The 13,328-nt window shown below is 39.4% G+C and overlaps 1 protein-coding gene across 7 annotated transcripts in view; it reads left to right on the forward strand.

The window, feature by feature from the left end:
• The window catches only part of DOCK4 (dedicator of cytokinesis 4), a 436,196-nt gene that overhangs the window by 377,565 nt on the left and 45,303 nt on the right, over positions 1–13,328 (forward strand). For 5 of the 7 annotated variants that reach the window (XM_040472219.1, XM_040472215.1, XM_040472222.1 and 2 more), the window contains exons 32-36: positions 70–155; positions 5,229–5,255; positions 5,400–5,495; positions 6,350–6,410; positions 10,269–10,362. In XM_040472219.1, coding sequence (XP_040328153.1) covers positions 70–155; positions 5,229–5,255; positions 5,400–5,495; positions 6,350–6,410; positions 10,269–10,362 — 364 coding nt within the window. The remainder of the gene's footprint in view (positions 1–69; positions 156–5,228; positions 5,256–5,399; positions 5,496–6,349; positions 6,411–10,268; positions 10,363–13,328) is intronic. The other 2 variants (XM_040472216.1, XM_040472218.1) reach the window with 1 other exon arrangement.

Consider the following 13,328-nt stretch of genomic DNA (forward strand, 5'->3'; position numbering starts at 1 on the left):
GTTTCAGTTTGCCTAGAAATCCCACTTTGTGAAGGGAAAGAAAGGGAGTAATATTTGGGTATGTTTCAGGTGGAAGCTAAGCTAATTGACAAACTGGATAGCCTGATGTCAGAAGGCAAAGGTGATGAAACATACCGTGAGCTCTTCAACAGTATGTGAGTAATATGTTTATCTCATGTTGATTCCATCCAGAGGATTTTGTGTCCGTGCTTAGCGGCTGAGAGCTGCAAAGACAGCTTGGGTCTCGCAGGAATGCTTTGTCTTTGTGGAGTGTGAAATAAAGGATAATTGCCGAACTCTGGCAAATGGATCTTATTGTGTTGATGATTAGACACGTCTGCTTATTTTAATCTCTGATGAGGTCAGGTCACATGTGTTATGTAACAAATCTCACTCTTTTCAAGTCCCAGAATTAAAACCAGGCTGCAAGATAATGATTTTAAGTAGGGTTAACGGTGGGGGTGGTGGGAGGGGCGGGGCGTGGGAAATGGTGTGATTCTCGAGTTCTTGTGCAATGCTTTCCAAAGCAAGATATCCTTGGCTGATTTGTTGTTGGCGAAACTAACATAGTTGGCATGTTTTTCAATACTTGATTTAATTCATCGATACCCATTGCTCACCCACCATTATTAATTGCTTTCTGAATGTTTCTTATTAGAACATCACAGAAGCAAGTCATTTTTAGTAACTTCTCTAATTTGGATTTGAATGGAGGCTAAATACCACAAGAGTGCTGTAAGGAGACTTTGAAGTTGTCCTTATGGACAGAAGGGCAGAATATGACCAAGTGCAGGATGAATTGCTTATACCAAGGTTTCATCCACTGTGTGAGATGGCCAGAGAGGATATGTGAGAGTGTTTTAGTATTTTAGGAGTTTAATTCTAACACTTGTTTTCTCTACATTTTCTGTGGATCTCAGTCATTTTCAGTCCTAGGATATTGATAGAGTGCTTCTATTTGAAGGAAGGACTACCTCATTGTGCTTGGAGAATGTTTGCACTTCTTTCAGAAGTGCAAAAATAATTCAGCGATACCTTTTCTATTACAAAATATACTCTTACTTGTCCTAAGTGTCACGTCAAACTATTAATGCTTTTGGGGCACCTAGGTGGCTCATTCGGTTAAGCGTCTTGATTTCAGCTCAGGTCTTGACCTCAGGTTTGTGAGGTCAAGCCCTACATTGGGTTCTGCACTAGGCATGAAGCCTACTTTAAAAAAAAAAAAAAAAACAACAACTATTAATGCTTTAAAACTGATAGCCAAATGCCAAGTTGTATAATTCATTTTATGATTAATTTGGAAAAGAAGATATATTAGTATACAGGTTTACAAAGTATTATTAGTGACTGATAGATTTAAACTTGCCTGATTGAAAATCATCCCTGAAGCTTTTAAGAAAATTACATTCAAAGGAAAAGCCAAGAAGGGGTATACAGATTTCCTAGGATGGTGGTGGGTGATGATAAAATACATTCTTTCTGCTGATTCCTAAACAAAACCATTTTCTTCTGATACTGTAATTAAACTGGAACTTTTAGTAATTATTCACCAAGCCCTCATTCATTCTAGTGTACAAAGCGTCTGTATTTCATGACAGCTGGAGTTTAGCAAGAATTCTGATTAAAACCTCATCCAGTGTAATAAATTGCCTTTGAAAACTGCTCTCATTTCGGTTACTAGTCCTTGGTTTGAACAAAGAACTAAAATGAGTAAGCAGTAAGTGAAATGAATCTCTTGAGATTTGTGATTAATTATGTATAATAAATTCACAAGATTAATAAATACATCATTTTATAGTGCCTCTTATCTACTTTAATAAAGGCCTATAGCATGCAATTTGGATTGCTTGTATATAAATGTAGCTTTGAAATAGAAGATGTACCTTGACATTAGAATCAAACTAGTAATTAATATATTAAGCGTCTATAGTTAGGACTGTTTCAAGGTGCCTGATTCATTCAATGGAGATTATTTCTCTTTTATGATTTTTAGCACATTATTAGAAATGTTGCTATAAATATTTTTCTTTCATGCCTTTATATTCAGCATATTGGGATTAAATAAAACCTAAAAGTAATAATTAAATATCATTACCACCTGAGCTCAGAAAAGAAAGTGAAAATCTAGCTGTATTTCAGGAAACAATAAAATGCTTTTTGGCAATAGAAATCACAAAGACTTAGTATAAGCACCATGAGTCACTGCACACGTTATGAATTAGGAACATAATGATACAGGCTCTCATTTGCTCTCTGTAATTCATATCTGAAACTTCATAAAATTTGCTCGGAAGCTGAATGTAGCTCACTGCTTCCTTAAAATGTAATAGTTGCCCAGATAGCCTCCTTAGAAGGAGACTTGACCTTTGTGTAGCAGTTTCCTTCCCAAGAGCTCACTTTGCCTTTCATCAACCCTAACGTTATCTTCATTTACCCATACTACATTTTTTTGAAATAAGTAGGAGTCAGGATTTATTATTTTTGATAATGCTGAAATTGTAGGACATAGACACCAATAGTGATATAACCCAAATAGAGTATCAGAACTAAATTCTAATTCCCTTGGCTCCACTTGGTTCACCCATTGGGTTTCATTTATCGAGCACCTCCCTGTGCCGGGTACTCTTCTAGGGCTGGGGGCACTGCAGTGACTATGCTGTAGGAGTGCACAGTAGGGTTTCCAGAAGAGATACCATCACTCTCACTTCTTCCTCATATGTTGCTCTAAATAATTAAATAAGTCTCCAGATTCTTTCAGGGTCTTTATTTAGTGATGACACATTTAATTTTAGTTTAGAGACAGAGCATTAGCTATGCAATACATATTTTAGGCATCTAACACTTTGGGTTAAGAAGAGTGTGGACAGGGGCTCCTGGGTGGCTCAGGTGGTTAAGCATCCGACTTTGGCTCAGGTCATGATCTCTCAGTTTGTGAGTTCGAGCCCCACATTGGGCTCTGTGCTGGAAGCTTGGAGCCTGGAGCCTGCTTCAGATTCTCTCTCTCTCTCTCTCTCTCTCTCTCTCTGCCCCTCCCCCGCTCACACTCTGTCTGTCTCTCTCAAAAATAAATAAACATTTAAAAAAATTAAAAAAAAGAAGAGCGTGGACAGACACAGATGTTTTATGTAGGCTTGATGGCCTCCATACCATTGCATTATGATAGAGAAGTAGATTTAGGGTCAAATCCTACCTCCCCCGTTGATGTTCTTTCATAGGGTAAGAGCCTATTGAGCATAATGTCATCCTACAGGACTGTGGTCTATCGTGCTCTCCAGTGTTATGAAGGCCCATTGCCTATCAATTAGCAATAAAAACACCCTTCACTGTTATCAGAGGACTCCCCTGTATACTCAACATGGGCCCATGTGCATGATTATAGACCAAATAAAAATACCCAGTCTCGCCCAAGTTATCAAGAAAGACTTGTCTCTTCTTGCTGATAGGTGCCCCTTCTCAGTTTGTATCAGGTAAACTGGGAGAACAAGCTTCTGGACAGAAAGAACAAGGCTGGCTGCAGATGAATTGGGTACTAGGCTTGGTTCTAACCTCTGGGTCTGGAATTAGTCAAGGGAGTGGGGTCTGCAGGGCTGTGCCTCTTCTTACAAGAGGGTTATGTAGCTCTGAGTTCTCACTGCATCAAGAGGCTGTGCAAATTAATGAAATTCATGCCCACAAAAGAAGTCTCTATGTATTTTTAGGATTATTACTTAACTTGAGTTGTTTTTCAGCCTGTAAAGTATATGAGGTGTGGGCTGTCACTTGGGGAAACTTCTACATCATCCTGCATTACTTTGGCATTCATTTGACTACTTGGTTCAATACCAGTTTGGCATTTAAGCTCAAAACAGGTGCTGTTCAGAGGTTATTTTGTTTTGTTTTGTTTTGTTTTTAAAGAAAACACATTTTAAACAAACTAGGGGACCTTTCCTGGGGGATTAGTGAGGACAGGCTCCATCCCTTCATGTGCTACTTCTCTCCCTCCCTCCCCCAACTTAATCTAGGAAGCAGTTCAGAATAAACCAGAAAAACAAATGGTCAGGGCTGAACAGGCAACAGATGAGAAGACAAGACAGAAGGCTGGGCACTGGAATGGCAATAGCAAGAAGGGGGAAGGAAAATTGAGAGACAACATAGCATAGGAAGGAAGGAAGGAAGGAAGGGAAGGGATGGAGGGAGGGAGGGAAGGGAGGAAGGAAGGAAGGAAGAAAGGAAAGAAAGAAGGAAGGGAAAGGAGAGGAGAGGAGAGGAGAGGAGAGGAGAGGAGAGGAAGGAAGGAAGGAAGGAAGGAAGGAAGGAAGGAAGGAAGGAAGGAAGGAAGGAAAGAAAAAGCAAGCAAGCAAGCAGGCTTTGGCAAAATAGCTTTTTTCTTTAATGTTTATTTTTCCTCTAAGCGCAATATGTGATTGGGTTAGATTGCACTTGTGAGAAATGTTTTCTCTCTCAGTTATTCCTGAAACCAAGATGAAAGGGAAACAAGATTTTTTAGACAGAAATGATCATTAAATTCGGAGGGGAAGGGAATGATCCTCACATTGCCATGCCTATGTTCTTACTTTTATCTTTTGGGGGAAGTTCAGTCATAAAGCCTTTGCCAAGTGTATGCTTAATTTGCCAAGGGGCAGGAGTGAAAGTCAAACCTATCCTAATTATTGTGATTATTATTATTATTTTGTGTTTACATAGTGCCTGTGCTCCAAGGTGCTTAAGATTAGGGGAAATGTAGGAGGAGAGATGAGGTTTGGCACTTGTCATCGATCTGCTGTAACTACCACATAGACAATCCTCTGTGATTAATGACAAAATGAATGAAACTGTTGAGTGAGTGCACAGATAGTACAATATGTATTGAGTGGGCAAATGTGAAGGGAAGGGAAAAAACGCAAAACGTCATACCGTCTGTACAAGGATTTTCCTCTAGCAGTTGCATTGCAGTAAAATTGCCTGGATGAAGATGCATTCCACTGAGAGGTAGGAAAACATTCTTATGTGAATAAACCAAGATCTTATTTTAAAGGAAACTTAGAGGTACTCCTGTTTTCGCTTTTCATAGTGTTATTTGCTGTGGTAAGGCTCAAGCCTCTGTTAGTGTAAGAAAGAAGCTAGAGGGAAATGTCTTTGATCTGTGAGGTGCTTGTATATTTTGAAAATATGATTATATGCATGTGTTCATATTTTATGACTTGGATAATCTGAAAATCAATTTGCTTTGTCAATGCTTCCTGGATTAGAATTCCACTATTTGGTCCCTATCCTAGGTAAGACATTGTTTGCAAATCGTGCTACTTGTGAGATGTTGCAGTGGTTGCTAAGGCATTTAAGGTACTGATGAAAGTAAAATGGTTGTCATGGTGACTGATAAAAATAAATGTTGAAAATGCCCTGGGTTCTTTCTTTTCCAGTCTACTAAAGAAAATTGAGCGGGAAACATGGAGGGAGAGTGGCGTTTCATTAATTGCCACTGTAACTCGTCTAATGGAAAGGTTGTTAGATTACAGGTAAGCGAAGTCCCATGTTTCCCAGATGCGCTATGCTCCAGCTAGAGAATCAAAGAGTTAGAATACAGTCAACTTTCCGCTTGAGTTAATCGCTCAAAGAGTTGATAATCAGACCACAGAACCTTGTGCAATAAGGTGATGGATTTCTAACTAGCTGGTTCTAAGTTTTTGATTTTTTCCCCCTTTTTCCTCCCTTTTGTTTTGGCTGACAGTTCTTTCAAAGTCTTAGTGAATTGAGAAGGTTCTCAGAGTCTCATTAGTAAAGAAATCTTTTTTGCTGTTTAGACTCAGCCATAGAACCAGGAGATCCATCGATTTTAGGCTGAAGACAGTATAACAGAGAATTGTACAGTCCTGCTTTCTTATGAAAGTCGGGCGGTGTGTGAAATGCACACTGTTATCTTTCATAGATGTAATTTTTTGATTTTTAAATTATCTAAACTGTTAAAGCATGGTATTTTTCTTTTACAAAGGGGAACCCTCATTCTCATTGTTGATGGCCAGGCATCCAACTGTTTCTCAACCCACTGGAGGGAGGTGTATAAGAACACATCTTCACTCCTTTTTCTCCTAGGGCACCCTGTCTACTGAGAGGGAGCATAGTCCTTCTGCAAAGTGAAATTCTCAGCAGAAACTGGTGCTCAGAAGTGTCTGAGCTTCCAACCTCGCCTAAGATCATGCAGCCTGGGGCATGCTCCTGGTCCCCAGAGCCTCTGTCTCAAGGGCAACTCAATGGCAACTTGCAAATTGCCTCCGGTCTCTGACAGTACTTTTCCCAACCCCTTTAAAAGAAGAAACTGTGTTTTCCCCTAGGAAGGAAGTTCCGAGTTCTGACTATTGCTTTTTGTTTTTAGGGACTGCATGAAAATGGGAGAGGTAGATGGCAAAAAGATTGGCTGCACAGTTAGCCTTCTGGTTAGTAAACTATTCCCCCTTTTCCCCTTATATCCTAATGTTTGTTTTTTTCATCGAAATGTTGTTTTGTTTGTTCTTAGTTTGCAGTGTGCTTTTATCTGGATGTTTCTTAGAAGAGTTTAGAAAGTGGTTTCAAAAGAAGCACAGCAAGCTTCAGGTTCAATTTAGTCCCAGAAAATTCTCAGCTGCGAACATCGCAGAATGCTCCCACCACATCCCCTACAGCACTGTGAGATCAGAGTGATACCCTGTGTTGTCCTGTGGCCCTACTTTACCATCCAGAAGTTTCTGGTTGCTTTCCTAGAAAAAGGCACAGTATCCCCAGATAAAGGTATCTTTACTTCCGTGTAGATGGTTTCTTCCTGTCCTCCTCCTTATATTCATTTCACATTTTAATGAATATTAGTCATTTCTTCTGTGACCAAAGACAGTTTGTGTTTAACGCACTAATTTTCACTCTCTAGCTTGTTTGCAAATTAAGTTTCTAATACCACTGTTGTTAAGGTTTGAATTAAAAGTAGGATGACAGGATAATTTGTCACCCAAACAGGACATTTTTAAGAGTAAAACAAATATTACGTAATAAGGGAAACAGGCTAAACCAGAATTGGCCTGGAATACTAAATTGTATTAAAATATCCTCACCACTAACTATTCAATAGGGTGGTATTCTCACCACAGAGCTAAAGAATATCCAGACAGAGACATTCTTTTTTATATATTTTGATATAGGGTATAGTGAGGCTTTTGACAGTTTCCCTTCATCACATTTGAAATACAGTAATATGTGACTGCCTCCAGTTCTAAATTTGTGAGTTCCATGGCTTCTTTTTCTTATGTTGCAGAACAGACAAAACCTCACCAGCTAGTCTAAGTCCTTGTACAGACATTCCTGTCCTGACTCTGATTGCTTGAATCACTCATGGGCCAGGCTGTTCTCTCTTTGCCAGCACCTTGGAAATGTTTTTTGCCTCCACTCTCACTCTGTCTTGTTCTAGCTCACTGGCTTTAGTCTTTCCATTCTGTTTTGTTCATTCCCCCTAAAGTCTATCTTCAACACTCAGGACTTGTGCTGTCTTAGGACTGCCTTGTTACTGGTTCCCCTCCTCTGTTTTCTCACTGCACTGGCCTTCGCCTCTGCACATCTGCCTGCATCCTTCTTTACATTACCCACGGCTCGTTCCTCACTTTGAATTCGTGTATTGCATCTCCACCTCCAGTATCAGTCACTAAAAATAGTGAGACTCAAGAGTCCTCTCTCAGGCCACATCTTGTTGTGTACTTTCTTCCACAGCTTTCTTTTGTCCTCAGACTCAACAGTGACCTCCGGCCATTAGGCCAGACTCTTGAGGTCAGCCCACTTACCTCTCCTCTGAGCTCTCATTTCTAACCTTCAGCATAGTCATCCCTACTTTTAAGTCTCCTCGTGTGTTACCCCAGTGTCTTGCCTGCTATTGCCAGCCGTTGCCACGTTTGAGATCCTCAGCCTGAACTGCTTCTGTGTTCCTCTCTGTGCATCAGTGTTTGGGAAGAAGAGCCAAGTGCTCTATAAGCTTTCAGTCTTCTTAGCTCGTCTCTTTAACCCCAGCTTTTCAGCAATACTGGTCACAAAGTCTCATAAATAACCTCAAAGGACAACTTTTACCTTTTTCCAGAAGAATCTCCTTCCCTTGTGTCCATCTTCTTCCACAGTGTCTTCTGTGTGGAGGTAAACAGGTACACGCACAGACTCTAGGTTCATGTCCTCAACTGGCAGAATGGAAGAGATTGTTTCCCTGGATGAAGGAATGAATGCTCTGCCCAAAATGTGTGTAGCCCCCAGTAGGAATGAGCCAGAGATTTAATAAAATCAGAGGCCCCAGCAGGATTTACCTGACACAGAGAATGTAGCCTGCTGGCTTTGCACTGACTAAGAACAGCCTCTATAGAAAATGTTAACATTTTGAAAGCAGTTCTAATTTCAAACTAGCACAAGAATGCTTATTATCAGAGTACCAAATGCGTAACTTTGAAGCTAATCTTTTTAGCTTTTAGTCCATATGGAAAGTGCTTGATGCTTTGTAGCGGTAATATAGTTCTCTTCAGCTACTCACTTCGTCTTAGAGATTTTTCTCAACTCTTTGGAAAGATTATTTCCAGACTGTCTTCCAGAGAACTCTGGCTTCCTTCACAAGGTTGAAGTTAAAAGTGTAGTATTAAATTGGTAAAAATGCGTAATCTTTGACATGACTAATACTAGGAAATGTAATTATTATTTTGTTCTTTGTGTCGCAAGTTTTGCCAGACATATATGAAAAATTCTCATCTGCTGACTGGAGAAATTTCTTCTTCTTTTTCTGCTTTTTCTCTCCTCCTCCTCCTCCTCCTCCTCCTCCTCCTCCTCCTTCTTCTTCTTCTTCTTCTTCCTCTCCCTCCCCCTCCCTCTCTTCCTCCTCTTCTTCTTTAAGGAGAATGATTCATTTATAGAGCGATCACTTATTTTGTTCTCAAAGAAAGCTTCTTCTTACCAGAAAACTATTAGAGCAAATCATCCCTTAATAATTTAAAAAACCCGCTGTGAGGTTGTTAGACTTGTGTTGATGGTACACCAATTCCTGCTAATTAAAATGGTTTGGGTTATAAGACGAGAGATGTGAATCACATTATTTACTTAGTTTTTTAAAGAATGCCAAGATCTATAGGAGACAAGAGGAAAAGGAGGAGGATAATGGTATAAATTGGAAGGAAAAATTTTATGATACATTCAACTAAATGTCAGTGCCTCAAGGTTATAAGAGTTCTCCTATTGAAGAATAGACAACTATTAGGTAGTGGACAGAAAGTACATTTGACAGAAGGTCCTTGGGCTTTAAGCCAAGTACAATTTAAGCAGCCACATTGGCTAGCTTGGTTCATCGCCAGAGCCCTGTCTCGCTAATCAGTTTCAAAGATTTTCAGAATTCCTGGCCTTTCCCCCTTAAAGAAAACCCATCACTCCTTCAGGTCAACAGATTTATCCCCTTATCACTGTTCATTTTCCTTCTTGCCCATACAAGCTAAGATCAGTCAACAATAGTGATAGTGGTTCAGAAGACTCGGCAGGGATTTTGTAATGTACAGTGATCTGCTAACAAAAAGTGCCCCATTTAGTCTTACAGCATGCTGCTTGTGCTGGAATCTAATGCTATGTACATTTGTTTCCAAGTTTACTAAGTTCAGGGAGGGCTAGTGTACTTTGTACAGTGCACCGAAGGAAGACATGTGGATGTTTATAGCTTATACCTTTCAAAAGCCAACATAATGTGTCCGGGTATACTGAAACTGTAACACAAGTAGGAAACGCAGACTAATACCTTAAAAATGAAGAGCATTTTCATTGACCCTCTTTTACATAATTCCTCAGGAGAAGAAAAATGCTTTTACATCATTTTTATTCATCCTTACCAAGATGTTAGAAAACATTTTTTTTCTGTAGAGTAAAATATGTTTGAAATCTGAAATTAGCTATCCTTTGAATATCGATGGTCAAATTTAATAAGCAGATTAATTTGTCATATATTTTAAATATTTTTTTAGTTGAATAGGCAGTAGAACCATCAAAAACAATATAGAGGGTACAAAAGAAATGTGAATCAATGGTAGTAACACCCCCCCAAGACTTACCAGCTTATCCAGTAATTGCTAGGTAATGTTTACCACGGAGAGTGTTGCATTAAAACTATAACACTGGGCCTCCTTACTTAATTTTTAACAAGACATTTATATGGAAAAATGCGTCCACTGTCTTGGTTTAAGACACAGACCTTCTACAGAGTGAAAGGCAGCTGTTTGCAGGCCTGACTGTTGAAGAACTATCCACACTTGTTTTCTTTTGTACAGAACTTCTATAAGACTGAACTGAACAAGGAAGAGATGTATATACGCTACATCCACAAACTCTATGATCTGCACCTCAAAGCCCAAAACTTCACAGGTAATTCTGTCTTTTGGCTCAGGCTGGGGGAAGTGGGCTGGACACTGGTGTGTTATACATGGAAACTCCTTTGCTTTTTAGAATCCGAGCTGAGGACTCAAGCATTTTCACTTTAAAAGGGACCTTTTTAATTGGATCTGTGTTTCTAAGCACTCCATTTTAATTTGTTTATTGGCTCTTTTTACTATATCTTTTGGTATCGTTTTTTAGAGATTGCTTTTGGGGTTACAAAATACATACCTAACTTGTCAGAGTCTACTTAGAGTTGGTATTTTAGCCATTTCAAATTAAGTAACGTTATGTTGTGGTTGTCCTATGTAGTATCATGTGTGCATCTGTGGAAAACCCTATTGGATAATGCCTTAATTTTTACTTTGAACGGTCATAGTTCTTTTTAAAAATTTAAGAACATTAAATAGTCTATCATATTTGCTTATATATTTACTGTTTTTGTTGTTCTTTCTTCATTCATGGAGGTTCTCACTTTCCCCCGTTACCATTTTCATTCATCCTAAAGAACTTGTCTTCATATTTCTTTTTAAGTACATCTAGTGGTGAAGAATTCTCTTCATTTTCCTTCATCTGGAATGTCTTTATTTTACCTTTATCCCTGAAGGATATGTTTGCTGGATATTAAATTCTAGGTGGACAGTTGTTTTGTTTCAGGACTTTAAAAATGTTGCTCTACTGTCTTCTGGCCTGCATGGTTTTCAGTGAGAGGTCTGCAGTCATTTGTATTCTTTCCCTGTAAATAATGTATAATATTCTCTGGTTGCTTTCAGGACATTATCATTGGTTTCCACTAATTTCTTTAGGATGTATATGGGCATGGCTTTCTTTATCCTGTTTGGGTCCACTGAGTTTCTTGAATTTGTAAACTTATTTCATCCTCCAAATTTGGGAAGTTTTCAGGCATTATTTCCTCAAATATATTTTCTGCACCACTCTTTCTCTTTTGGGACCCCAGTGACATAAATGTTAGGGCTTTGGGTATTGTTCCATAAGCTCTTGGGGCTCTGCTCATGTGTTTTTCAATTTGTCTTCTTTCTTGTTTAAATTAGGTAATTTCTGTTGATCCAAGTCCATTGACTCTTTTCTGCCATTTCTATTCAGCTACTGAGCCTTCCAGTAAAAGTTTAATTTTTGTTTAATTTTTGCTTTTTTGTGGGTTTTTTTTTTTTGTTCGTTTTATTTTGTTTTGTAGCTTCAGTTTCGTTGTAGAGAACTTGTATCTTTCTCTTCAAGAGTGTTCACTTTTACTTTAAGGAGCATGGTTACAATAGCTGCTTCATAGTATTTATCTGTAAATCCAACATCTGAATCTTGGGGTTGGCATCTGTTAATTAATTGCCTTTTCCCTTTGAGATGTGTTTAGTTATCCTGTTTCTTTGAATGTCAAGTAATTTTGGGTTCTATTGCAAACATTTTGAATATTATGATACTCTGGGTTCGTTAAAATCTTCTGGAGAAGATCGACTTTTTTTATTTCAGCAGACAATTGGTCCAGTTAGATTTGAACCTCAAGTCCTGAACCACCTTCCGAAGGTTGTGATTCTGATGTCGGTATAGTTTCTAATGCCTCTACGTACTATTCTGGTCTCACCCACATGTGTGTCACCCAGGAAGATCCTGGGAACTGACCAGAGGTCTGTCAGAATCTTGATTATGTTGATTCTGATCTGTTGAATGTACGTGCTTCTTGGGGCACTGTACAACAAACATAAAAATGCCTTTCTCTACATGCCTCCTCTCTGTGACAGTCCTCACGTTTCTTACCTCACAGAGATTCCTTTTCCTGGCACTCTTGCTTGCTCGGAACCAATTAGTCAAAGCCAAGCCTTGACCCTCTACACACTGTAATGCACTTCAGACAGTCTGTCTTCCTGGGGACCAGGCAGTGAATGTAAAAAAAATAACCCATCAAAGCCACTGCTGCCACTGTGTTTGTCCTCACTGTCCCCACTGCAGGTGTGCACTGTGTTCCTGGGATTCAGAGGAGGGTATAGGCTCAAAAGTACTCCATCCCACAGGAAGATCCTTTCCTCAATCCTCTGACCAGAAGACCTTTGCTTGGAGTTTTTTCTGCCCATTTCCATTTGTAGTTCCAGGAGACAGGACAAGCTAAGCCAGGAGATTAAGAAAGGCAAACAAAAACAAAAACAAAACACAAAAACAAAACAAACAAAACCCACACTATTTTACTATCATTCTTTGAATATTGATTTTCTTACTTTGCCCACCCCCTTTTATTTACTTGTCAGAATCCTCCAAGACTTGCCTTATATATTGAGCCTAGGTTTTTAGTTACAGTCAGGGAAAAGTACAACACAAGGTGCCTACTACATCACAACCAGAATAAGAACCCTTTAACTGGATTTAGGAACTTAAATTTTAGTCCTTTGCCACACTGTTCTTCCCAGGAACTCCTGATTTGTGGCCCCTCCTTCAGCTTTAAAAGAATGCAATCCCGAGGTGCCCGGGTGGCTCAGTCAGTTGAGCATCCGACACTTGGTTTCACCTCCAGGTCGTGATCTCATGATTCATGAGTTCGAGCCCGTGTTGGGCTCCATGCTGACTGTGCAGAGCCTGCTTTGGATTTTCTCTCCCCTTCTGTTTGCTCCTCCCCCACTCACTCACGCATGCGCATGCTTTCTCTCAAAATAATAAACTTAAAAAAAAGCAAAAGAAAGCAATCCTTTCTGTAATGGTGAGTGTGTTGCCAGCATTTAAATAATGCCTCCAGCTACAGTTTCACTCTATCAATTAATAGAAGGTCTGTGTTTACTCAGTTTACTCAGTGTGGAGACTTTGATGTTATCTTTGGTATCTCTCAGCCTCCCTCGAGTAACCATTCACCCATTCACGATATTCTATTGATTTCCCTTCCTAACAGTCTCTCAAAACCATTTCCTCTTCATTGTTCACCCTCACCCCACTGCCTGAGTTAGGGCTTCATCGGCTCACAC

This window comes from Herpailurus yagouaroundi, unplaced genomic scaffold (assembly GCF_014898765.1).
Source record: "Herpailurus yagouaroundi ecotype Mexico unplaced genomic scaffold, PumYag 100, whole genome shotgun sequence".
Lineage (NCBI taxonomy): Eukaryota > Metazoa > Chordata > Mammalia > Carnivora > Felidae > Herpailurus > Herpailurus yagouaroundi.